The sequence below is a fragment of the Hypanus sabinus genome, chromosome 28 (assembly GCF_030144855.1).
Source record: "Hypanus sabinus isolate sHypSab1 chromosome 28, sHypSab1.hap1, whole genome shotgun sequence".
NCBI classification, from domain to species: Eukaryota; Metazoa; Chordata; class Chondrichthyes; order Myliobatiformes; family Dasyatidae; genus Hypanus; species Hypanus sabinus.
Window position 1 is genome coordinate 41,763,820 of NC_082733.1, and position 26,018 is coordinate 41,789,837.

At 44.4% G+C, this 26,018-nt stretch overlaps 1 protein-coding gene across 3 annotated transcripts in view; it reads right to left on the reverse strand.

Moving 5' to 3' along the window:
- uacaa (uveal autoantigen with coiled-coil domains and ankyrin repeats a) overlaps positions 1-26,018 on the reverse strand; it is a 186,700-nt gene that overhangs the window by 56,209 nt on the left and 104,473 nt on the right. For all 3 annotated transcript variants that reach the window (XM_059953028.1, XM_059953027.1, XM_059953026.1), the window contains exons 3-8: positions 21,682-21,770; positions 16,608-16,672; positions 11,540-11,597; positions 5,800-5,870; positions 2,707-2,813; positions 1,376-1,557 (exon numbers count right to left, since the gene is read on the reverse strand). In XM_059953028.1, coding sequence (XP_059809011.1) covers positions 1,376-1,557; positions 2,707-2,813; positions 5,800-5,870; positions 11,540-11,597; positions 16,608-16,672; positions 21,682-21,770 — 572 coding nt within the window. The remainder of the gene's footprint in view (positions 1-1,375; positions 1,558-2,706; positions 2,814-5,799; positions 5,871-11,539; positions 11,598-16,607; positions 16,673-21,681; positions 21,771-26,018) is intronic.

The following is a 26,018-nucleotide window of genomic DNA, read 5'->3' on the forward strand; positions in this document are numbered from 1 at the left end:
TGACCCCTATTGACATCAATGGATCTGGGGTTGAGAGGGTAAACAGCTTCAAGTTCCTCGGCATCCACATCACCGAGGACCTCACGTGGTCTGTACACACCAGCTGTGTGGTGAAAAAGGCACAACAGCATCTCTTTCACCTCAGACGGTTGAGTAAGTTTGGTATGTGCCCCCAAATCCTAAGGATTTTCTACAGGGGCACAATTGAGAGCATCCTGACTGGCTGCATCACTGCCTGGTATGGGAACTGTACTTCCCTCAATCGCAGGACTCTGCAGAGAGTGGTGCAGACAGCCCAGCGCATCTGTAGTTGTGAACTTCCATTGATTCAGGACATTTACAAAGACAGGTGTGTAAAAAGGGCCCGAAGGATCATTGGGGACCTGAGTCACCCCAACCACAAACTTTTCCAGCTGCTACCATCCGGGAAACAGTACTGCAGCACAAAAGCCAGGACCAACAGGCTCCGGGACAGCTTCTTCCACCAGGCCAGAGACAGATTAACTCACGCTGACCTGAGTGCACATCTATGTAACATTGACTGTTTTATTTATTATAAATTATTATAATTTATTATTAATTACAATGATTGCACATTTAGACAGAGACATAATGTAAAGATTTTTGCTCCTCCCGTATGTGAAGGATGTAAGAAATAAAGTCGATTCAGTTCAATACCCTCAATACTGTACCGAGCATTGTCTATTCCCCCTGGACCAAGGATCCTCTGATTCGGACAATAAGGACAATAGGAAGCAAAATAAATTACAAAGTACAGTAACTGTGCAAAAGGCTTAGACATATATACAGTATATAGCTGGTGTGCCTAAGGCTTTTGCACAGTACTGTAGTGATTTTATGTATTGCACTGTACTGCTGCCACAAAAAAAATTAAATTTCATGACATATGTGAGTGATGATAAACCTGATTCTGATCTGGGTCTCTATTGTGGACTGAGAGTAGGAAGGGGGCAGGGAGAGGGGGATCATGGTTGGGAAAAGGGGAAGGAGAGTAGAGGGGGCAAGAAGCACCAGAGAGACATTCTGTACTTATCAATAAACCAATTGTTTGGAATCAAATGACCTTGCCACCCCCCCGTCCCTGGCACTCCTTCTCTGCCACCTGTCCCACACACTCCCACAGCACTCCACCCTTGCCATTCCCAACATCCTCTGCTCCCACGACATTTACAAACTCACTCTCAGCTCCACGTTGACAAATACAGTACTGTGCAAAAGTCTTAGGCACCCTAGCTATATATATGTAGGTGGTTTGCCAGTTCAGATCACAGCTATCAGTCCCACAACACGAATTACGAGACAGTCCATCCAGACTTCACCAGATATATGATTGTGTACATCAATACAAGCTCACCTTTCACCGTCTTCTCCACCGCAGCTCTGATCAAAGTCAACACCTCGGGGATTTTAGAGAGCTGTGCATAGTGGACACACTGGTGCCCGTGCTGATCTGTCAGACTCACGTCCGCTCCGTGGTTTAGCAGGACCTCCACTACCTCCTTGCAACCCGACTTGCAGCCCAGCATCAGTGCCGTCCTGAAACAACGGATAATCAGATCAGTAAAAGCAGCTCCCCCTCCCAAAGCTCGGAAACCTTGACCTTGAGTTCAGTAACCAAGCTCCCTGGAGATCGGTACAGGAAAACCACTGATAATGACAATATGCTGGAAAGCAGCCGGCAAGATCCAAGTCCCCACCTAGCTGGACGTTCTCTCTTCTCCCCTTTCCCATCGGGCAGCAGATACAAAAGCCTGAAAGCACGTCCCAGGCGCAAGGACAGTTTCTATCCCACTTTATCAGGTTCTTGAACAGACTTCTCATGTGATAAGATGGACTCAGCCTCCCAATCTAACTTGTTCTGATCCTGTACTTTACTACCTGCATTTTCTCTGTATTTTACACTTCGTTTGCATTGTTACTGTCTTACCTTATTCTAGTTCTACGCATTGTGAAATTTCACAACATACACCAGCTATATTAAACCTAATTCTGATTCTGAACTGTAGTGCCCACAGCCAAGGTCAACTAACTTTGACCATTGCGTTCTACAACCAGTCAAACTCTACTCCCTCCCTCCTCCTGTTTTGCCATTCTGGTTCCCCTCTCAATCTTTCTTTCCAAATCACCTTCCTCTGGTTGTCCTCCTCCTCTGCTTTCACTTATGGTCCCCTCCCAGCTTAAGTTCATAGCCCACTCACCTTCCTCCTCTCCTGGTCTCACCTGGTACCCCTTCCCCTCACCCACCTTCTTATTCTGGCTGCTGCCCCCTTCCCTTCCAGACCTGATGAAGGATTTCAGCCTGAAACATGAACACTTACTCCTTTCCATAGATACTGGCCGACCTGCTGAGTTTCTCAAGCATTTTACTCTTGCTGAGGAATAAAAAGTTGACATTTTGGCCTGAGACCCTTCTGCAGGACCTGATGAAATGTCTTGGCCCAAAACATCAACTCTTTATTCCTCTCCATAAATGCAACCTGACTTGCGGAGTTCATCCAGCATTTTGTGTATGTTACTCAAGATTTCCAGCATCCGCAGAATCGTTTGGGTTATCTTTAACTGGGATTGTCTCTGGTCTGTGCATCTCAGCAAGAATCAACCACACATCGTCCACTGGACAACATTTAATAGTGGAATTTAGATGTGATACATTTTGTTCAAACCTGCAGATTTTTTCCAAGTTACCTGCTTTCTTTATCCCTGGAGTTGATTTCTGCTCCGCGATCCAGCAAGAGCCGGCATGCCGCAGGATGACACGCTTGGGCAGCCAGCAGCAGAGGGGTCCTTCCGTCCTGAGTACGAGGCAAAGACGACAAAGGCAGTGAGGAAAATCACAGCTTCTCCAGCTAATTCCCCAATGCATTTGACATAGCTGCCCGCTTGACAGTCACCTCATCCACAACCATTCACTCAATCCACACCAACACACAGCAGTTTGGATTCTCCACAGGACTCGACAATACACCAAGGCTCCCCTGACATGAGGCCCGCCATTGGTCAAGGTCGGCCATGGATGTTGCATCCTAGCTGTTTACATGATATGCAAACCAGAGCTGTACAATATGGAGAGCAAGCTGATGCCCATGCAACAGGCTGCCCTTCTCCACGCATCTGAAAGGGCAGAGACTAATATGGTTTGACACTAGCAGTCTCGCAGGAGTTGCCAATCAGCATTGAACTCAACGTTGGTCTGCCTTAGGGACTCCAGCTCTGGGTTTTCCCTCTGGGATTACTCCAGAAGCCTCCCCATGAGTAGGTAGAGCCACAAGGCAGCAGAGCTTTGAGATCAGAGTTTCCCTTCTCCTAAATGAGCTGCCAACCACAGATGACAAGCCCCATCTGCTCCTCAAACAATACCTTCCAAAATCCACACTGATGTTTCCAGGTTGGAGGTTACTCAAACAGACTGTGAGGTGTTGCTCTTCCACTCTGAGTTTGGCCCCATGATCGCAGCAGAGGAGACCATGAAGAAACATGTTGAAATGGGAATAGAAAGTTCTTCCTCTTCTCCTACCCCCAAAGAGTCTTTCCCGATGAGATAACACTTCACATGCAAATCTGTTGGGATCATCTACTGTATCCGGTGCTCCCTCTGCAGCCTCCTCTACATCAATGAGACCCAACGCAAACTGGGGGACTGCTTTGTCAAGCACCTTCACTCTGAGCAGGATCTCCCAGTGGCCACCCATTTCAATTTGACTTCCCATTCCAAAATTTCAGTCCATGACCTCTACTGCCATGATGAAGACAAACTCAAGTTAGAGGAACAACACCTCTTATTGCATCTGGGTAGCCTCCAACCTGAAGGTATGAATGACAATTTTTCTAACTTCCAGTCATTTCCTCCCTTTCCCTCCCCCTCTCTTTTTCCATTCCATTCTGGTTACTCCCTTATCTCTTCTCCTTAACTACCTATCACCTCACCCCTCTAAGTTCCCCTCCTCCCTCCCTTTCTTCCATGATCCACTGTCTTCTATTAGACTCCTTCTTCTTGAGCCCTGTCCCCCTTTCACCCATCTTCTCCCAGATTCTCACTTCATTTCTCTCCCACCCATCCACCCACCTACCCCGTCACCAGGTCTCACCTATTACCTGCCAACTTGTACTCTTCATCCTCTCCCCCACCTTCTTATTCTGGCTTCTGTCCCATTCTTCACCTGTCCTGATGAAGCCTCCGGCCGGAAACATCACATTTATTCATTTTCTTTCTTTTTTTTGCTTTTTTTAAAATTTTATTTTTATTTGGATAAGGTATTCACAATCTTTTTTTTACATATAAAGCCTTTTCCATTTTATAAATGTATAAATCTATATATATTTATATATTCACAAGTACACACTGAATGATATCAAAAGAAAAATAATTAGGCACTTAAATAGATATTTATGTGCAATTATAATTCTACTCTATTAAACTAAATAATAATATTAATTGTTAAAATATCAATAATTGTGTTTGAATAATAATTTCCATGAATCTCTTCTCGTCCATTTCTTTCTTGCCCAAAATAATGTGTGTAACCCTATGTAACTTTCATCGTAGGTGTTTGTACCTTAACACATTCATGTTTGCTCTTACCCATAAGCATACTTATCCAATTCCTGTGCACTCATTTACCTCAATTTATCTTTTTGTCCCCCAAATCTTTTTCTTTATTTGCGTTAATTCCACATTTTCCAGAAATAAAACAGTGAACATTCGAACCAAGGGAGCTTACATTAACACTATTACTATGTTGATGAGGGAAGCAGTATGAACCATTAGGAGAGTCATCTAAAGTCTGCTCGCATTGGGGTTATAAATTCAATCCACTTATTCCAAATTTGATAAAAATTTTTCCTCTCGAATTCTCAGGGAGTAAGTCATCTTTTCCACATTAAATATTTCCTAAACAATTTCATGCCAGTCTTCTAAAGTAGGTGATACTGGATTTAGCCACTTTCTGGTGATTGATTTCTTACTTGCCGCTAAAAGGGCCTGCAGCAACTTTATATCTTTCTTCCATTCGGAAAACAATGCACGCCCCAAATAGAGAGTCACAAAGTCCAGAGGTATCTGTATCTTAAATACCTTAACTAATGTTCTGTGAATATCTTTCCAATATAAACTTAATTTAGAGCAATCCCAAAAAATATGGAAATGATTTGCCTCTTTGAAGCCACATCTTCTCCAACACGCCACATTTGTGTCTTTATATTTTTCTTGGTATGAGGTCTTGAAGTATCTTATATTTTTCCAGCAATGTTCTCTCCAAACCAAAGTGTTAGTTGAAGATGACTGAAAGCTGCATATTTTCCCCCAAGCCTCCTCTGAAAATACCAACTCCGCTTCTTTCTCCCACTTCTCTTTAATATATAATGTGTTTTCATTTTTGGCATGAGAGAGGGCATTATATAATTGAGAAATTGATTTACTTGGTATTGAGCTGTAAACCGAATTCAAAATCTTGAAAATTTCTAATTCAACAACTCTGGTTAAATAGTGTCGTATTTGAAGGTACCTAAAAATGTCACTGTGTTCTAGGCCATTCTAGGGATTCATGAAAACCTGCTGGGTAGATTGTGCGACTTCAAACCCTAGCCGGCCGGCTCTCCCGTCCATTCTGCTCTCCAATGGACATTAAATTGGATTACATCTGTGGCAACGAAATACTCGGCATGAGTACAGAAATGGATGGAATCCCGGGCGCCACCATTCACTGCCCTTGCCCTTTCCAATCATTGCCCCATTGCACAACCCCAGAAGCGTTCATGACACTTGCACCAACGCACACTTACCTGATCTTTGACATTGACAACAGCTCCATGGTCCAAGAGGAGCTTCACACACGACGCACACCCAGCAACAGCTGAAACACAGGGCACAAGTATGAGGGGAGTTACAACACTACAGTTAATTCACGAGAAGTCTAACAGCAAAGAGCTGAACTTTTGTTTAGCCTGATGGTCTGAATCCAACAGCAAGCTGCCCCTAGTAGCCCCGTGTTGCCACCAAAATAACACAAGCATTGTTTCGGCATTTTAGCAAATCTTTGGTAACAGAGAGGATGAGACAGAGACAGAGACGCACAAAGAGAGGGAGGGGCAGGGAAACATTTATATATTCTTGTCATGGCTTCAAATCTCCCTGAAATGCCAAACAATCAATGAAGAGCTTTTCACTGCAGGCCTGTGCCTCCGTTTAGGAAACACAGCAGCTAATTTGTGCACAGGAAGCTCATAGGCCAGATCACTTCCAAAGCCAACACAATATGGGACGGCACAGCCAAGTAGTGGTTAGTCCTACACTTTACAGTAAGGGTGACATGGGTTCAATTCCCGCCCTTGCCTGTAACATTCTCCTGGTGCTCCGGTTTCCTTCCTAGTTCCAAACAAGTACTGGTTAGTAAGTTCACACGAGTGAATCTGCAGATGCTGGAAATAAATAAAAAACACAAAATGCTGGCAGAACTCAGCAGGCCAGACAGCATCTATGGGAGGAGGTAGTGACGACTTTTCGGGCTGAAACTCCTGATGAAGGGTTTCGGGCCAAAACGTCGTCACTACCTCCTCCCATAGATGCTGTCTGGCCTGCTGAGTTCTGCCAGCATTTTGTGTTTTTTACTGGTTAGTAAGTTAATTGGTCATTGAAAATTGTCCTGTGATTAGGGTTAAATGGAGGGATTGCTGGATGGCACGGCTCGAAGGGACAGTGACCTATTCCACGCTGTATCGCAGTCAATAAAAAATATCATGCTCCCAGTCTGCGGCGAGTATCAAACCGCCATCTTACAGCTCACGCTGTAATGCTTTGCGTGAACCCCTACGCTACCACAAATCTGAAGGAAGAGTCTTTACTCAGAGGGTGGTGAGAGCGAGGAACGAGCTGCCAGTGGAAGCAATAGATGCAGCTTCAGGTTAAGAGAGGTTTGGATGGGTACCTGGATGGGAGAGGTTTTGAGGGATATGGTCCGAGTGCAGGTGGATGGGGACGAGGCAGAAAACAAGATATATTCAATAGACCAAAGGATCTGTTTCTGCGCAATGACAATTTATGACTATGTACACTGATCTAATTCAAATGGTTTCACAAGATATGGTTTTATCTTGCATCAGTAACTTCCTAAAGCTTTGAGGAGAACGATGCTGAACCAAAGCCAGGAGGAGCTGCAGTACAGAGAAACAGCACAATCCAAAGTTTTTAAGGAATCTTCCACTTGCGTATTACTTTCAAAAGACCTACTGACATAATAAGATGGCAGGTAGGGATATGTCTCTACCAAAGGAGGTGTAAGGAGTTCCTTCCCTCTGCTAGCCTGCAGGTCACCCTTGGGCAAGATGTAGCACCAGTTTAGTGCACACAAACCCCCTCCAACCCGGGCCATGTGAAGCCATGGGAGCAGGTGGTGGGTGATCGTACGAACACCTGGTGAATATCCTAAGTCCTGCTTATGCAACCACTGACAATCTCTGAAGAGTATTGACAATGGCTGGGGCACCCGTTTTGTAAAGGCACTGCCCAGAAGAAGGCAATGTAGAAAAATTTTCCAACAATAATCATGATAATGGGACAATGACCTTCTACATCACACGACACAGCACATAATGATGGTGATGAAGATAGAAGGAAGATCTCAGACAAGATGAAGGGCGGTCTAAGACCACTGTACCAGTTGGAAGGGGTGGTTTGTTTCTCTGCCATTGAGTGCACAGCCAGAGACTAGTTTCCAAGATGGTTAATACAGATATTAGGAATTTACACCTCCGATCACGTAGAACACCAAAACTTCCCTACAGTTATTTGCGAAATGAAAGGAGGATTTTATAGAGCATAAGACATAGGATAACAATTAGGCCATTCAGGCCATCAAGACTGTTCTGCCATTTGATCATGGCTGATTTATTTTCCTTCTTAACCCCATTTTTCTGTCTTCTCCCTGTAACTGTTGATGCCCTTCTTTATCAAGAACCTGTCAAACTCTACTTTAAATATGAAAATCAGGTTAATAACACGCAGTATTTTGGACTGCTCATAAATAACTCTCTTATCTTCTGTCATAGACGCTGGTTGACTCATGAGCCAATTGTTTGTGACCCAGACCAGTTGATAGGGAGTACTTGCCTTCCTGTTCCCACACCCTGTACACTGACGTCATGGCTCCTGCCAGCTTGTTTTAATTTAGAGACACAGCAAGGTAACAGGCCCCTCCAGCACATGAAACCCCTGCCGTCCAATTACACCCATATGAGCAACTCAACCTACCATCTCGTACATCTTTGTAAACCCACACAGTTACGGGAAGAATGCACAAACTCATTACAAACAGCAGCGGGAATCAAACCCCGATCGCCCGCACTGTAATTGGGTTATGCTAACTGTTTCGCATCTGTCCCACCCATTGTTATTTCAAAGTTTCTCCAAGTTACAGGAGACCAAGGTTGCTTTTTGGCTTCTGAAAAGCAAGAGGAGACTCAGGCGTTTTGGCCATTATCTGAGGTAAAAAGACATCATGCATTTTTTTTTTACTGTGTAAGATTACGTCAGTTCTTTCGTTCGTTATGTGCCATGTCTCATGTTAGAGGTTGAAGTACAGATATGGAACAAAATGTGCATAAATACATAAATATCAGCAAGTGATGATGACGAGGCATCTGTTAGTCTTGCGAGACCATGGATCTGCGCCTGGAAAGTCTTGCTTCAGCCCTCTCCAGGGTGCAGGCCTGGGCAAAGTTGTATGGAAGACCGGCAGTTGTCCGTGCAGCAAGTCTCCCCTCTCCATGACACCGAAGTTGTCCAAGGGAAGGGCAAGGGCCGATACAGCTTGGCACTGGTGTCATCGCAGGAGTTGCCAGAACGAGATTGAAGACAACATCGGACTGCGTTAGGGACTCCAGCTCTAGGTTTCTCCTCAGGGTTTACTCCCGAAGCCTTTCCCATGAGTGGGAATACCCACAAGGAGGTTTGGAATCTGAGTTTTCCCTTTCCTTGATGGACTGCCTTCCCAGGCTGAGCTCCATCTACCCGAAATCAGCATGTATTTATAATGTAAACAGTGGTTTCAAGTGTTTACTGTGTGTACTGTGTACCCCCACCCCCCTAATAGCCCTCGAGCACTTTCCAGAAGGAAGGTTTTGGAAAAGTCAGTCTGGTGGGTGGATATGATTTTTCCTGGCCACCTCTTTTGTCCAGACGCACACAGGCCGTGCAGTGACGGTAGTCTGCAGTCAGTGACCTTTCTGCTGACCTGCAGTTTATGTTTATTGTGAGAGGATGCTGTACCAAACCAGACAGTGATGGCTGATGTTGCTGTGATAATTACGATGCAACTGCATTCAGTCCCAACTTCTGCTGAACTAGTCAATTTCTAGGCCATATTTGCTGCATAAAATAACATTTCTATTTGGTAGGTTTATTGTTTAGTGTCGATGTGAATTGTTTATTGACCAGTGTTTGTCTCAATCTAATTTGTCTACAATCATCATCATTATGTGCAGTGTCAAATGATATAGACGATCATGGTCTTTACAATTAACCTATTAACTCACGTCTTTGGACTGTGGAAGAAAACTGAAACACCCAGAGGAAACCCACACAGTCACGGGCAGAATGTACAAACCCCTTACAAACAAACAGCAGGAATTGAAACCAGGTTGCCGGTACTAGAAAGCGTTGTGCTGGCCACTGCACTCCATGCTACCCAAGACTGAGTAAGGCCCTCATTTGAGCAAGCTAATTTAGAATAGACAATAAAGGGGGCATCATTTTAAGGTGATTGGAGGGAATATCAGAGGTAAATTCTTTGCACAGAATGTAGCGAGGGGCATGGAACTCCCTGTGAGAGGTGGTGGCAGAGGCAGATGCATTAGGGATATTTAAGAGACTCTTACATTGGCCTGTGGATGATGGGAACATGGTGAACGATATGGGAGGGAAGGATTAGATTCACTTTAGAGTATCAGCACAAGATCATGGCCCAAAGGTTCCGTACTGTGCTGTAGTGCTTTGTGTTCTATAAATAAGACCTCACATGTAATATCCATGTAATACTCATTTAAGGAAAAAGGTCTATGAAATTGCAACATCCTAAAGTCACACTTTACTGCAAATTATCAAATTATATCATGTGATATATCAAATTATATCACGAGGTTTCAGACCAAACATCTAAATGAAGAAGAAATGTTATCTAAATGAGCTTGACTGATTGTTGGTGCCAGATGGGGTGGTTTGAGTATCTCAGACACTGCTGATCTCCTGGAATTTTCATGCACAATGGTCTCTAGGGTTTACAGAGAATGGTGTGAGAAACAAACAAAAAAAATCCAGTGGGCAGCAGTTCAGTGGGCGAAAAAGCCTTGTTAATAAGAGAGGTCAGAGGAGAACGGCCAGACGGTTCAAGCTGACAGGAACGTGACAGTAACTCAAACACATTACAACAGTGGTGTGCAGAAGGGTATCTCTGAATGCAGAACACATCAAACCTTGAATTGGATGGGCTACAGCAGCAGAAGACCACGAACATACATTCCTGTGGCTACTTTTTTTTTTAGGTGCGGGAGGTATGTGTGTTTGGATGACAATGTAGGCACCGGGCCAGATTTTAAAGGCCAGGGTGTCAGGGCCCAAGGCGAGGGATGGGCCAGTTCAGCCTGCTGCTCTGCGCTGTGCTGAACTAAGGGTGTGTGGATAGACTCTCCTTGTGGACTTCAGGTATGAATGCTATTTGCTTGCAGATGTTGTTTGCATGATTTGTTTTTTCTCTCTGCACATCGGGTGTTTGACAATCTTTCTTTTAATGGGCTACTTTGGGTTTCTTTGTTTCATAGCTGTCTAATACACAGCACCTTAATAATAAATATGCTTTGGACCATATCCCTCTCTGCTTCTATAAAAAGACTGAAATGTCCGGGATTTTGCTCTGATAGAGGCCTTGGCTAGATGATTTCGTTTGCAGGGGCTAAAAATAACAGTCGCTAAAAAAATCAACAGGCAATTGAGAAACCATCTGTGCTAGTGGAAGAGAGTGACTGAGGCAAGTGGAAATCTGGGTTTACAGATTAACAGAGAACTCAGCAGTTCAAACAAGGCAGGAGGCTGGGAGAGGGAGAGGTTGAAGTGGGAAGCTGGGAGAGGGAGAGGTGGAAAAGGTAAAGAGCCGTTGAAGGAACCTGATAGGAGAGGAGAGCAGATCATGGGAGAAAGGGAGGGAGGAGGGGCACCAGAGAGAGATGAGAAGAGAAGGGTTAAGAGGGGAACCGGAATCCCCTCCACCCCTTCCCCACCTTATTTGGGCTTTCTCCCCTTTCCTTTCCAGTCCTGATGAAGAGTCTCAGACCGAAACATCAGCTGGTTATTCCCCTCCATAGATACTGCCTGACCTGAGTCCCTCCAGCATTTTGTGAATGTTCAAATAGATCCTATAAGTGCATAACAATTCTGGTGAAAAATGTCCTTCCCTAGATTTAAAAAAGAGAACCAGAACCTCATTAAATCAGAACCTGTGAGGTAAAAAGCTAGTTCACACAATTTCATACCCACCTGCATCGTGAAGGGCAGATTTACCTTCGTGGTCTATGGTGTCAACAGGGCAATCTTGCTGGAAAACAAAGAGGCTTTTATTTAATACAGGCAAACAGTAATAAGATATCCTGCAATGTTGAAACTGCAGAACTGCAGAACTGCAGAAACGCCAAAGTCTGGTTTATTGTCATCTGCACAAGTCCATGACTGCACAGGTGCAATGACAAACTTACCTGCAGCAGCATCACAGGCACCTAAGCAAAATTCACAAGATAAGCAAGAATTTTCAGACCAACAAACCAAAACAAAACTATTTTCACGGAAAATGATCAATGTGCTTATAGAGTTGCTAAACTGTGATGATTAGGGTTGTACCAGTTGGTTCAAGAACCAAATGGTTGAAATAAATGTTTTTGAACCAGGGTGGAGTAGGGCTTCAGGCTTCTGTACCTCCTGCAAGAATATGGCACAGCCCAAATGGCGGGCATCTTCAATGACAAATGTTGCCTTCTTGAGGCAGCATCTCCTGTAGATAGCACCGATGGTGGGGAGGGATATTCCCCAGGTATCTTGGGAACTTCTATTCCCAGATGAAGATCACTCCCTGCAGCAGAACTGTGCTTTGAAAACTTATTTTCAAAAGCTATGTGTCTGCTCAGCTTTCTCAATGTGGGATACTTTCTCCGGGTATATACAAGTTTCTATGGAATATCGCTTTTCCCACTCACCAGAGTTTCTGAAACACTGCACGAGCCACCCAAAGGAATCCAGAGTGGTGGAGCAGCTAGCATAGATACTGTACTGCCCGCAGACTGTTGTTTAACCCCGACCTCTGGTGCTGTCTGTATGGAGTTTGCACATTCTCTGTGATAGTTTAGGTTTCCTCCAGGTACATCAATTTCCCACCATGTTCCAAAGACCCAATCGATTCCCCTTTAATGTATCACTCCCCAACATTTTCTACGCTATATCGATGACTGCATTGGTTCTGCTTCCTGCACCCATGCAGAGCTCATCGACTTCATCAACTTTGCCTCCAGCTTCCACCCCACCCTCAAATTTACCTGGTCCATTTCCAACACTTCTCTCCCCTTTCTCGATCTCTACCTCTGGAGGCAGCTTATCTATTGATGTCCATTATAAACCAACGGACTACACCTCTTCCCACCCTGTTACTTGTGAAAATGCCATCCCCTTCTCTCAATTCCTCCTTTTCCGCCGCATCTGCTCTCACGTTGAGGCTTTTCATTCCAGAATAAAGATGTCTTCCTTCTGCCATGTCCACCGGGATCCCACCACCAAGCACAACTCCCCCCCACCCCACCCACTTTCACAGGGATCACTCCCTACACGATGCTCTTGTCCATTCATCCCTCCCAGCACTTACCCTTGCAAGTGGAACAGGTGTTACACCTGCCCCTACACCACCTCCCTCACGACCATTCAAGAGCCCCAAACAATCCTTCTAATTGAGGCGACTCTTCACCTGTGAGTCTACTGGGATTATCTACTGTATCCGATGCTCCCGGTGTGGCCTCTATATACAGTATTGGTGAGACCGACGCAGATTGGGAGACCACTTAGTCGAGCAACTATGCTCCATCCAGCAGAAAAAGCAGGATTTCCCAGTGGCCACCCATTTTAATCCCACTTTCTATTTCTATTCCAATTTACTGTTGCGATGAGGCCACACTCGGGTCAGAGGAGCGACACCTTATGTTGCATCTGGGTAGCCTCTACCCTGATGGCACAAACTTCAATTTCCCAAACTTTTTTTCTCTAGTCCTAATGAAGGGTCTTTGCCCAAAATGTCGACTGCACTCTTTTCCATAGATGCTGCCTGGCCTGCTGAGTTCCTCCAGCATTTTGTGTGTGTTGCTTGGATTTCCAGCACCTGCAGATTTTCTCTAGTTTGTGACTGGACTTCCCTTTAATGTGGCAAAGAAAAACACTCAAAGTAGAGTGGATGAGCCCGAAACTAGTGGGATTGCTCCCATGGATCTGATGGGTGAATGGCCCTTCCCACGTCACAGATCACAGCCAGTCCATAATGACCAAGGCATATCTAAGCAAGTACTGTAACCCTCTAAACCAGGGGCTCCTAACCTTTTTTATGCCATGGACCCCTACCATTAAGCAAGGGGTCCAAGGACACCAGGTTGCTCTGAACCTTTCCTGTCCATGCCCCTGTCCAGATGTCAATATACCTGCTTCAGCCACATCCCTCCAACAGTCTGCCTCATTTACTGATCACCCTCTGCTGGATGGAGCTGCTGTGAAACTAACATCCATACATAACTTCTTTAAGTTACATTCTTAAAGAAAGTCAATCAATTGTGGACAAAGAAATCTCAGGATGTTTGCTACATCAACACTGGGAGGCAGAATCGCGTTATTTATTTACTTAGAAATAAATCTCAGAAAAGGCCCTTCTAACCCTTCAAGTCACACTGCCCAGCAACCCACCTGTTTAATCCTAGCTTCATCACAGGACAATTTACGATGGCCAATTATTTTACAAACTGGCATGTCTTTGGAACGTGGGAGGAACCCAGAGCACCTGGAGGAACCCACACGCCCGTGGAGAGGAGTGTACAAACTCCTTACAGACAGCAGTGGAATGGAACTATGAACCCCAGTGGCCTGAGCTGTAATAGTGTCATGTTAACTGCTCTGCTAACATGGCACCTTCTGCTGTAACTTCATTATTTTTACGTCGTGCTCTGTCCTGCTATGATAAGGCAACAGTTCACAACATACCAAGGTAATAAACCCGATTCTAAATTGGTGCCTCAAATCCCTTCAGTCCAGACCTTTCATCGCAGCAGACTTGTGTATCTTCTATTCAAACCAATGGGTTATACTATTGGGCAAATAAACTCGTGAACTAATTTACATTCCATTGTACCTGTTGCAATCGGGCCCCATCACCCAGGACATGCCCTCTTCTCATTACTACCATCAGGGAGGTGGTACAGGAGCCTGAAATCACACACTCAACGTTTTAGGAACAGCTTCTTCCCCTCCACCATCAGATTTCCAAATGGTCCATGAACACTACCTCACTTTTTGCACTATTTAATTTCGTATGTGCTCATTTATAGTAACTCTTTTTATGCATTGCACTGTATTGCTGTGACAAAACAACAAATTTCAAAATAAACTTCCACCTACATTACTTGATCTTGCAGAACCGTGGCTCCAGGACAACATCCCATGCATCATCAGACTTCAGGCCTTGTGCTATTTTTCTGACTGTTATTGTAACTGCATGTATTGTGGGTGACTGTATGTACTGTGTTTTGCACCTTGGTTCCTCTGAAACAGTGCTGAGTTTAGTTTTGTTTGGTCATGTATGGTTGAATGACAATTAAACTTCAACTCGATCTGTCAGTGATAAAGTAGCCAATTCTGATTTAATCTATCTCGTTATGGCCCTTGCACATTGTCTACTTGCTCTGCACTTCCTCTGTAACTGAAACACTTTATTCTGCATTCTGTTTTCCTTCTTACAGCCTCAGTGTACTTATCAGAATGATCAGCCTAGATAGCTTGCTGTGAAAAGCTTTCCACGCTATCTTGGTACGTTGTGTCAATAATAAACCAATTCCAGGTCATCCAAGAAGAGACAAGAGTGGAATTTAAAAATTCCTCCATGATGCTAAGTATTTACTCTGTTCCAAGACTGGATCTTTTGTTTATTATGTGCCATGTCATATGACGTGGGCCAGCATGGTCTCATGTCTGTGATTTTTGTTGGCAAATTTTTCTACAGAAGTGGTATGCCATTGCCTTTTTCTGGGCAGTGTCTTTACAAGACAGGTGACCCCAGCCACTATCAATACTCTTCAGAGATTGCCTGCCTGGTGTCAGGGGTCTCATAACCAGGACTAGTGAGCTGCTCATACGACCATCCACAACCTGCTCCCATGGCTTCCTGATTGTGGTGGGGGGGGGGGGGTCTAAGCAGGGGCTGCACCTTACCCAAGGGTGACCTGCAGGCTAGCAGAGGGAAGGAGCACCTCACAATTTCTATCTCCACCCCATCACCCACTAAGACTGGAAACAACGAATTGAGTGTGTATACATTCAGAAGCTTTAGAAACTTTATTATCCTATGGAGCACAAGCACAGGGGCCATGGACCAATGCTTCCTCTGGGGGGTGGGGGAAGGGTGTGTGTGTGTGTGTGTGCACACGCACACGTCTGTTGCTACTAGTGCACAAAGGAATTTAGACTGCACACAAAAGGTTGTCACCCTCTCCTTCATTGGTATGTGAAGTACATTTCACAATTGTACACAATCACATTTCCTTTTCCAGTTTCTGATGTGGACTGTGTTGACAACATGGATTTTGTGATGATTTGTCTGCAGATTTTAGAACTGGCTTACTTATACTGTTTTTATTAAAGAAATTATTGATTCACTATGTTGAATTCCAAAGAAGGGCGAGAAGCACGAAAGAACTGCTAGTTCATTTAAAGTGGAATGGCTTGACCAAACAGTGGAAACTACCACACTGAAAGCTCATGAGGTCAGAAACGTGCAGCTAAGAGAAATCTTAGTGTACAATACAGAAACTGGTGTTACCTGCGTGTATTGTCACAATGCAAAAGTTGCTGGAGAGTTTGCAAGTGGGAGGAAGTGGAATGATATTTGGAAACTTAATTTTTTAAAGCATCATTTAGCAAGCAGATCACATATGGCGAGTGTGCAAAATCTCCAGCGAGAAAATCCTTCACTACCCAACACAGGCCTGCTATACATGTTCTGTGAGAGTGCAGATGAACGAGGGCAAAAACAATCAAACCCTGAGGAGATCAAAGTCCTTATTGACAGTGTTCTGCTAGCTGTTAAAATCTATATACAAAACTCAGTGCGCACATGTTGTCACTGGGCAAAAAATTGCACAGCAGAAGATTTTTGTGCACAAGTTAGAGGGAACTTTGCTGTGGACCCCAGGCTGGCAAGCCCTGCGTTACAGGTTTCAGCTTTATCCTTGGGAACTCTTCATGAAAAATTGCTTTACCAAGGGATGAAATGGACCTTCTTATTAATGTATCTTTAAAGACAAGAGGCAATTACCTGGAGTAACCGTTGCAAACACAGTGACTGTCCACTTTTAGCAGTGAGATGTAACACACTTCGTCCTGCAGGGTAAAGAGAAAATAAAATGGGTAACAGTTGAGACTCGGACACAACGTGGGCTCGATTTCAATGAGTTCTTTTACAACAATGCTGCCATTGAAAGTACGACCAGAATTTTTCGAAGAATGGTTATATAGGCTTCTTCAGTATTCACAGTAGGGCCAGTGGACAACAGGTGACAAGCTGGCATGGAACCATAGACAGTTACAGTGCAGACACCACCAATCATCCCATTGCACCCATAATGAGTAGCGTAGACCATAAGACACAAAAACAGAATTAGGACATGTGGCCCTCCGAGTGTTCTCCACCATTCCACCATGGCTGCTTTATTATCCCTCTCAACCCCCTTCTCCAATTGTGTTCCCCCACTGCAGGAAACCTTCTCTCCATCGCTTCTTTATCAAGGCCATTCAATAGATCACTGAACCCAGGTCGCTGGTACTGTAAAGTTGTGCTAACCACTATGCTACTGTACTTGCTGCCTTTAGTCACTAGTATTTACTGTGGGAACTAGGTCCCCAAGCAGTACTACCGTGGAGTGGCACAGTAGCACAGTGGTTAGAGCAACGCTTTACAGGGCTGGCAACTGGGGTTCAATCCCAGCCACTGTCTGTAAGGAGTTTGCATGTTCTCCCCATGACTATGTGGGTTTCCTCTGGGTGCTCTGGTTTCCTCCCACATTCCAAAGATGTACAGATTTGTATGGTGTACGGGTCACATGGGTACAATTAGGGGCACAGCTGGTTTGGCTGTTACTGTGCTGTATCTCTACATTAAGAGTCAAAAACAATATTAAAACTCCTCAGTTTCAGATGATGGAGGATCACTGCTGTCTGTACTGAGTTTGTACGTTCTTCCCACGATGGCCGAGGCTTCCTGCGGGTGCTCCAGTTACCTCCCACAGTCCAAAGACATACCGGCTGGTGGGTTAATTGCCCCATGATTAGACTCAGGTTAAATCAGGGGATTGCTGGCACTGTGGCTCACAGGACCGGAAGGGCCTGTTCTGCGCTGTATTTCAATTAAAAAATAAATCTGGGCTGTGTTCCCAATGCAGCAGCTGAGATCATCACACTCAGAATTCTGTCCTCCTGGCAATATGCCAATGCCCTATCTGCTCTCTCCAGGTCACATGAAAGTGCCTTGCCTACTTATGTGAAGAGCAGAGGAACTTTCAGACATCCTGTCCAATATTTATCCTTCAAATCAACAACAGGTTACAATCTTGTTGCTGATTCTGAGGAGGGCTTGCTGTAAACAAAATTCCTAAATTACTACTTCATTAGCTGTAAAGGGTTAGGGATAATCCAAGAACGGAAAAGGTAGTTTCAACACACACAAACTGCTGGAAGAATTCAGCAGGTCAGGCAGCAACTATGGAGGGACATGAACTGTCAACGTTTCAGGTGAGACCCTTCATCAGAACAAAAACATCAGCTGTACATTCCCTTCTGCCTGATCTGCTGAGTTCCTCCAATATTTCATGTGCATTGCTCTAGATTTCCAGCAACTTTAGTGTCATTGGCACAAAGGTCTCTCCCTTCTTCATTATGCCCTGGTTCACGTGCTGGTTGCATGTTCAGTCCCAAACCACCGGTGCAAGCTTTACAAGCGCAATTATCACAAACCGGTACTGAAACACAAGGCACTGGTTTGTTACCAGCGTCTCCAGGCAAGAGAAAATTAAACATTCCTCCAAAACAAGAAAATGAGGGAAGTGTGCTGATTTAGCGAACACTAAGGAGGCAAGATACGGATTAATGTCAATATATCCAGCTCCTAATTACAGCCTATTGGCAAAAGGCTGTGTGCATGCGGTTGAGGGGGGGGGGGGGGGGGGAGAGAAGAGTTTGTGGGTTCTTGAGTCCAGTGAGCTCAAATAAACACCGCTTCAGACTGTAAAGTCAAAACAGCGATCTGTTCATCTCCCCTCTCACTGTGGAACGGATGACATCTTTGTTAGTGAGAAAGGGCAGGCCTGTGGCATGTAGGACTGTTGGGTGAACTGCTGGGTATTTGTTGGACCGCAGACCAGGGTCTCTCTCTGTGAGGGTTGATGCTGTACTGCTGCTTGTGTGTGGGAGGGGAAGTGGGGCATTGGGGTCCTAATGTTTTTCTGTCATTCATTCTTTGGGGCTTTTCTTCTGCTTTGTGGATGTCTGTGAGGAGTAAGAATTTCAGGATGCATACCATATACACTGTCTGATATTAAGTAGCTTTGGACCTATCTTGGTGTCATCCACAAGCTTAACCACAAAACCATTTCATCCATAATCTAAATCATCGATATACAGTGTAAAAACAAGAGGCCCCAACACCAACCCCTGCGCAGCACCACTAGTAACCGGCAACCAACCAGAATAGGATCCCTTTATTCCCACCCTTTGTTTTCTGCCTATCAACCAATGCTCCACCCATTCCAATATCTTTCCTGTAATTCCATGGGTTCTCATCTTATTAAGCAGCCTCTTATGCGGCACCTTATGGAAGGCCTTTTGAAAATCCAAATACACAATATCTATAGCCTCTCCCTTGTCAATCTTATTTGAGATTACCTCAAAAAATTCCAATAGGTTGGTGAGGCAGTATCTTCCCTTCACAAAACCATGCTGGCCTGGGCTTCTCTTGACATGCACCTTGAGGTATTTCATAACCTCGTCCTTGAGGATCGACTCCAGTAACTTTCCAACTACCGATGTCAGACTGAGAGGTCTGTAATTTTCTTTTTGCTGCCTCCCTCCTTTCTTAAACAACGGAACTACATTTGTGACCTTCCAGTCCTCTGGAACCATGCCAGAGTCTACTGATTCCTGGAAGATCATTTCCAATACCTCCACAATCTGCAAAGCCACCTCCTTCAGAGCCCGTGTGTACACCTCATCCGGTCCAGGAGACTTATCCATCCTTAGTCCATTTAGCTTCCCAAGAACTTTCTCTCTAGTAATCTTGACTGTACCTAATTCTATTCCCTGAGACCTCTGACTATCAGGTATACAGCTAATGTCTTCCACTGTGAAGACTGATACCCACACCCACATCCTGAGAATAAATTAACTATCACAGTGTTTGCCTTTCCATTAAGTACAGATGCAAGTGCCTACACTTCAGGCAAGAAGTGCTAAGGATTCAGAGAACACCACAACTGAGGGATTTCAACCTTCAGCTGCCTGAACAAAGTAGGCCTGTCAGAAAGCAAAATATTACAACGAACAGCCCAACCCACACATTTCTAGACTGCCTACCCAAAGGAGTGAAATACTTCTCACAGGAGTTAAGTTTTTATTTTTTATATTTGTTTAGCGATACAGCGTGGAGTCTGCCCTTCCAACCACACCGCTCCAGCTGCCCCTGACAACTCCGATTAACCCTAACCTAACCACAGCACAATTTACAATGACCAATGAACCTCTCCCCCAACCACCCCCAATCCTGGTACATCTTTGGACTGTGGGAGGAAACCGGAGCACCCGGGAAAACCCACGCAGTGCACGTACGGGGACTCCTTACCGACAGCATCTGCTTCGGTGCCCCGAGCTGTTAAAGTGTTGCTCTAACCGCTATGCTAATATGGCATCCAATTACGGTTCACCAGATTGTTGAGCTGGTAAATTTGTTCCTACGAGTAAAATAGACCTTTATTCCATGGAGTAGTTTGGAGAGAGCCCCTCAGTGAGATGGCTACCGATAGTCTGACAAGAACTAACGGTGTCATGTTTGTAACTTCCCTCCTGTTCCTTTGGCTGGGAGCTCTTGAGCTACAATTCATGGTCTCAGAACATTTCATTTAGTGTCTCTGGAATTCTCTACTACTGGAGATATCTCAGCCATTGAGAATTAAGTAAAGTCAAGTTGTCAACTTTTATTGTCATTTCAACCATAACTGCTGGTACAGTGCATAGTAAAAATGAGACAACATTTTTCAGGACCATGGTGTTACAGGACACAGTACAAAAACTAGACTGAACTACGTAATAAAAAAAACAGAGAAAGCTACACTAGACTACAGACCTACCCAGGACTGCATAAAGTGCACAAAACCACTGCAGGCATTACAATAAATAATAAACAGGACAGCAGGGCAAGGTGTCAGATTTCTAGACACTAGAGGAAATCAGGGTTTTGGGGTAGACCTATAAAGTTTTTTTTATTTAGAGATACAGCATGGAAACAGGCCTCTCTGACCCAATGAGGCTATGTCACTCAATTGGCCACATAACCCACCAACTCCACTTAACCTACCGACCTTCTTTAGAACTTTGGGGAAACCGGAGCACCCGGAGGATACTGACATGGTGACGGGGAGAAGGTACAAACTCTTTACAGACTGCAGTGTAACTGAATCCAGATTGCAGATGCTGTAATAAAGCCACACTAACTGCTACACTTCTGTGCTGCCCCAGTAAAGTTCAGGTCCTACAGAATGGCAAGGTTTACTTGAGGGTCAAATGGCCCAATTTGCCCCTTTGCAAAATACCCGTAACCTGCAAACTGACAATTTGAGATGCTGAATCAGGGCACAATATATCTTACTGTACATACCATTTACTACAAATTATACTCTAATTTGCACTTTGCACATTCAGACAGAGATGTAATGTGAAGATTTTATTCCTCGTGTATGTGAAGGATGGAAGAAATAAAGTCAGTTCAGTTTTCCCCAGAGCTCTCACCGAGAATATGAAACAAAGCACAGTACAGCACAGCACAGGAACAGGCCCTTCACAATGGCTGCAAACAACACAACACCAAATCATTCCTGCACACTCATCTACAAACCTCTGACACCACTGGCATATCTGCTTCCACCGCCACACATTCCAGGCACAAACCCCACTTTCTGGGTAAAACTCCCTCCCCCCACCTTACATGTACGTCCCCTAGTATTTGATATTTCTACCCTGGGGGAAACATTCCGATTGCCCATCCTGTCTACACCTCATTATACAAACTTTGATCACATCCCCTGCTCGGCCGCCGATGCTCCAGAGAACACTGAAGGAAGCATTACCTGCAGCGTCCGTTGCCGCGACGTCGACACCGTGGGAGAGCATAGCATTGATGCAGGGGACATCTCCTTTCGCTGCTGCAACGTGGAAGCTGGAAGAGAAGGAAGGCGAAAGGGAAGTTAGGCTCACGTTACAGGTGACTTCCTCAGAATATTCTGCCTGAACACGAGACTCCCACCCTGGAACTGCTCTAACTTTACACGTATAAGAACATAAGATATAGCTGCAGACTCTTGTTTTCCCCCGAACCCCATTCTCAAGCCTTCTCCCTGTAAGCTCTGAAGCCCTAATTAAGAAACAATCAAGCTCTGCTTCAACTATACCCACAGCCGTCCATGGCAATCAATTCCACAGATTCCCCACCCTCTGGCTAAAGAAATTCCTCCTCATCGCTGTTCTAAGGGGATGTCCTTCTATTCTGAGGCTGAGGCCTCTGGTCCTAGACTCCTGCACTACTGAAAGCGTCCTCTCCACATTCACTCTGTCCAGGCCTTTCAATATTCAATCGCAAACGAGCGAAGATCTTTTGTGTGTGTTGCTTTCAATATTTGCTGTTTCAATGAGATTCCCCCTCTCTTTTTTTAAAATTCTTTCTTCTGTATTTTTTTGAAGAGCAGACAAATAGCTACAATAACAGTGGAGTTAAGATTAAAGATTACATTTATTTGTCACGTGTACATTTGTGTCAATGACCGACACAATCCATGCTTCTGGCACCAGCAAAGCTTCCCCATAACTTACTCATCTTAACCCGCCCGTATTTGGAAAGAACATCCAAAGGAAACCCAGACGGAGGTTAAAGATGGTGCCAGTAAATCATGAGGATATTGCAAGCTGTGAGCTTGATTTAATTATTACTACTATTATTTTATTTTTGTATTTGCAGAGTTTGTTGTCTTCTGCATGCTGGTTGAACGCCCAACTTGGGCAGTCTTTCATTGATTATGTTATGGTCATTATTCTACAGATTGAGTATGCCCACAAGAAAATGAAGCTTAGGTGACATATATGTATTTTGATGATTAAATTTACTCTGAACTTTGAGAACATACAAATTCCTTACAGACAGGACCGGGAATGGAATCCCGATCATTGGTGCTGAAAATTACTATGCTACGGTGCTAACTGCAGTTACACTAATTGCTATGCTCCCGTGGTGCGGAGTACAGCAATTGGTACTAACGGTTGAGAAGTACACGCGCAGCCGGAGCAAATCTACACTACAACACTATCAGTTGATCGTCCTAAGCCCTACACAGAGATAGTCAGTTCAAGAATCCTCATTCTCTCAGGAGGTTTAGCTTGTCACTGAACACTAACAAACTCTATAGATGTGCTGTTGAAAGTGTCCTGATTGGTTGCCCTAAAGATTCTGCTCAATGAGGACTGTGCAAAAGTCTTAGGCACATATTAAAGTTAGGGTCCTTAAGACTTTTGCATAGAACTGTATTTGTCGGTAGAGCGAGTTTGAATACCTGGCGGGAGCAAAGGATGTTCAGAGGTGTTCAAAGGTGCAGACACACATAGCTCTGAGACACCAGGCAAGGTCATTTGATTCCAATCAAATGGTTTATTGATTGGTTTATTGATCATTACAGAATGTCTTTCTGGTGCTTCCTGCTCCCTCCCCTCTCCCTTCCCTTTTTCCTCACCATGATTCCCCTCTCCCTGCCCCCTTCTCACTCTCAGTCCACAATGGAGACCCATATCAGAATCAGGTTTATCATCATTCGCATATGTCATAAAAGTAGTGTTTTTTCCCCCCGACGGTAGTACAGTGCAATACAAAATTACTACAATACTGTGCAAAAGTTTTAGGCACCCTAGCTATATTGATATATAGTTACTCAAGACTTTTGCACAGTATACATCCCCATCATTGGCAGTAACTGCAGAAGGTGCTGTCTCAAGAAGGCAATGTCTGTCATTCCAAGATTCCCAGCATCCAGGTCATGCCATCATTCCACAACTCCCAACCAGGCAAGAGGAAGTCTGGGGTCCCACACCACCTGGTTCAAGAACAGCTACACTTCACTCATTTGGTTCTTGAGCCAATGAGCAAACCCTAGTCAATACAGTTCAGCAACGTTGTGAATATTTTCATCATTTTGCACAAAAGATGGACTTTGTTCTGACTGCATTTTCTTGTATGGTTTTATGTTTTTCTTTCAAATGATGCTCTGTCCTTGTGATTCTGCACCTGTCCACCCATTGACTTGTGCAGTCGACAAACCTGACTTTTTATTTTTTCTTTAAAGCTACCAGTGGAATTGTTCTAGTACTTCAGAAGTTTTGTTTTGATAACATTTTTAACTTTTGTTAATGGCTCTGAGAGGTTTTAGGAAAGAATGCTTTTGACGGGTTTGACAGCCAGCGGTGGAATGTTATTCAATATTGGGTGTGTGCAGCAGGGATGTTGGGATCTGAGATGCTGGTTCGTGAGATCACTTCGAATAGGAAAGGAGGGAGGACATTTAGGCATTGGTCAAGAGTGGACTTGTAGAATTGTGAGTAGTTTTGGGCCCCATATCTGAAACCTACTTAATATTGAAAGGTCCAGATAGAGTGTGGGTAGAGAGGATTTTTCCAACAGTGGGAGAGTCAAGGAACAGAGATGAGGAGAATTTTCTTTAGCCAAAGGATGGAGAATCTGAGGATTTCATTGCCACATACTTCTTCCCTTCTGCCACCTGTTCTCTAAATGGACATTGAACCCCTGGAAACTACCTTACTTTTTTAATATATATCATTCCCATTTTTGCACAATTTTTAATCTGTAATTAATTTATTTATTAGGTTTTTTTTCTTGTTCTATATTATGTATTGCATTGAACTGCTGCTGCTGACAAATTTCACGACATATGCCAGTGATAATAAACCTGATTCTGATTCTGGAATAATTTTACTACTTTGTACTACCGCAAAAAAAAGTAAATTTCATGACATACGTGAGTGGTGATAAACCTGATTCTGATCTGGGTCTCTATTGTGGACAGAGATTGGGAAGGGGGCAGAGAGAGGGGATCATGGTTGGGGAGAAGAGAATAATGGGAAAAGGGGAAGGGAGAGGGGAGGGAGTGGGAAGCACCAGAGAGACATTCTATAATGATCAATAAACCAATTGTTTGGAATCAAAATGGCTTGGCCTGGTGTCTCAGGGCTGGGTGTGTCTGCACCCACACCTCCAACCCCCCGCTACCCATTGCACCCCTTGTCTGCCACCTTTCCCACATACCCCCCCCCGGCAGCACTCCACCCTTGCCATTCCCAACAACCTTTGCTCCCACCACATTTACAAACTCGCTCTCCACTCCACATTGGCAAATACAGTACTGTGCAAGAGTCTCAGGCACATACATACTTTTGCACAGTACTCTAATCCTGCCCCTGTGTTTTGTGTGTGTGGAGGGAGGGGGGAGATGGGGGGAAGCTTACAGCTTCACTATCAGTATCCCTGCTGGATTTCATAGCACATGAACAAGCTTTCTTGCACAGCCAAAAATAAACTCCTAAGAATTCAAACTGAAACTGATATGTTGAATAATGTCAGCATTACTTAGGGAAGCTCAACTAATTAGCTTTAAGCTGTATCGCATGTTAACAGGGCAAGTAACAGACAACCATCTAAAAGAATCAGAATCGGGTTTTATATCACTGGCTTTGGTCGTGAAATGTGTTGCTATGTAGCAGCAGTACATAATTATTATGAATTACAACTATAATATATAATTAATGCAAAAAGAGAGCAATGTTAGTGAGGTAGTGTTGTCACAGTTAGGAATCTGATAGTGGAGGTTAGGACTTTATTCCTTGGAACATAGAAGATTGAGGGGAGATTTGATGGAGGTATGCAGCTTTTTCAACTGAGGTTTGGGTGGGACTACACCCAGAGGTCATGTGTTAAAGGTGCAAGGTAAAAAGTTTAAGGGGAACATGAGGGGAAACTTCTCCGCTCAGAGGACTGCGAGAGTGTGGAATGAGTTGCCAGCACAGGTGGTGCATGCGAGCTCGATTTCAATGCTTAAGAGAAGTTTGGATCAGAACATGGATGGTAGGGGTGTGGTCCCGGTGCTGGTCGATGGGAGTAGGCAGCTTACATAGTTCAATATGGACTCAATGGCAGAAAGGCCTGGTTCTGTGCTGTATTTTCCTACTTCTATGACTGTAAGAAGCTGTTCCTAAAGCATCGAGTGTGTGCTTCCAGGCTCCCGATCCAGGAGTAATGAGAAGAGGGTGTGTCCTGGGCGGTGGGCTGTCCGTTTGAGGCACCACCTTTGGAAGATGTCCTCAATGGGGAGATGTGCTCATAATAGGACTGGCTCAGTTCACAACCCCCTGC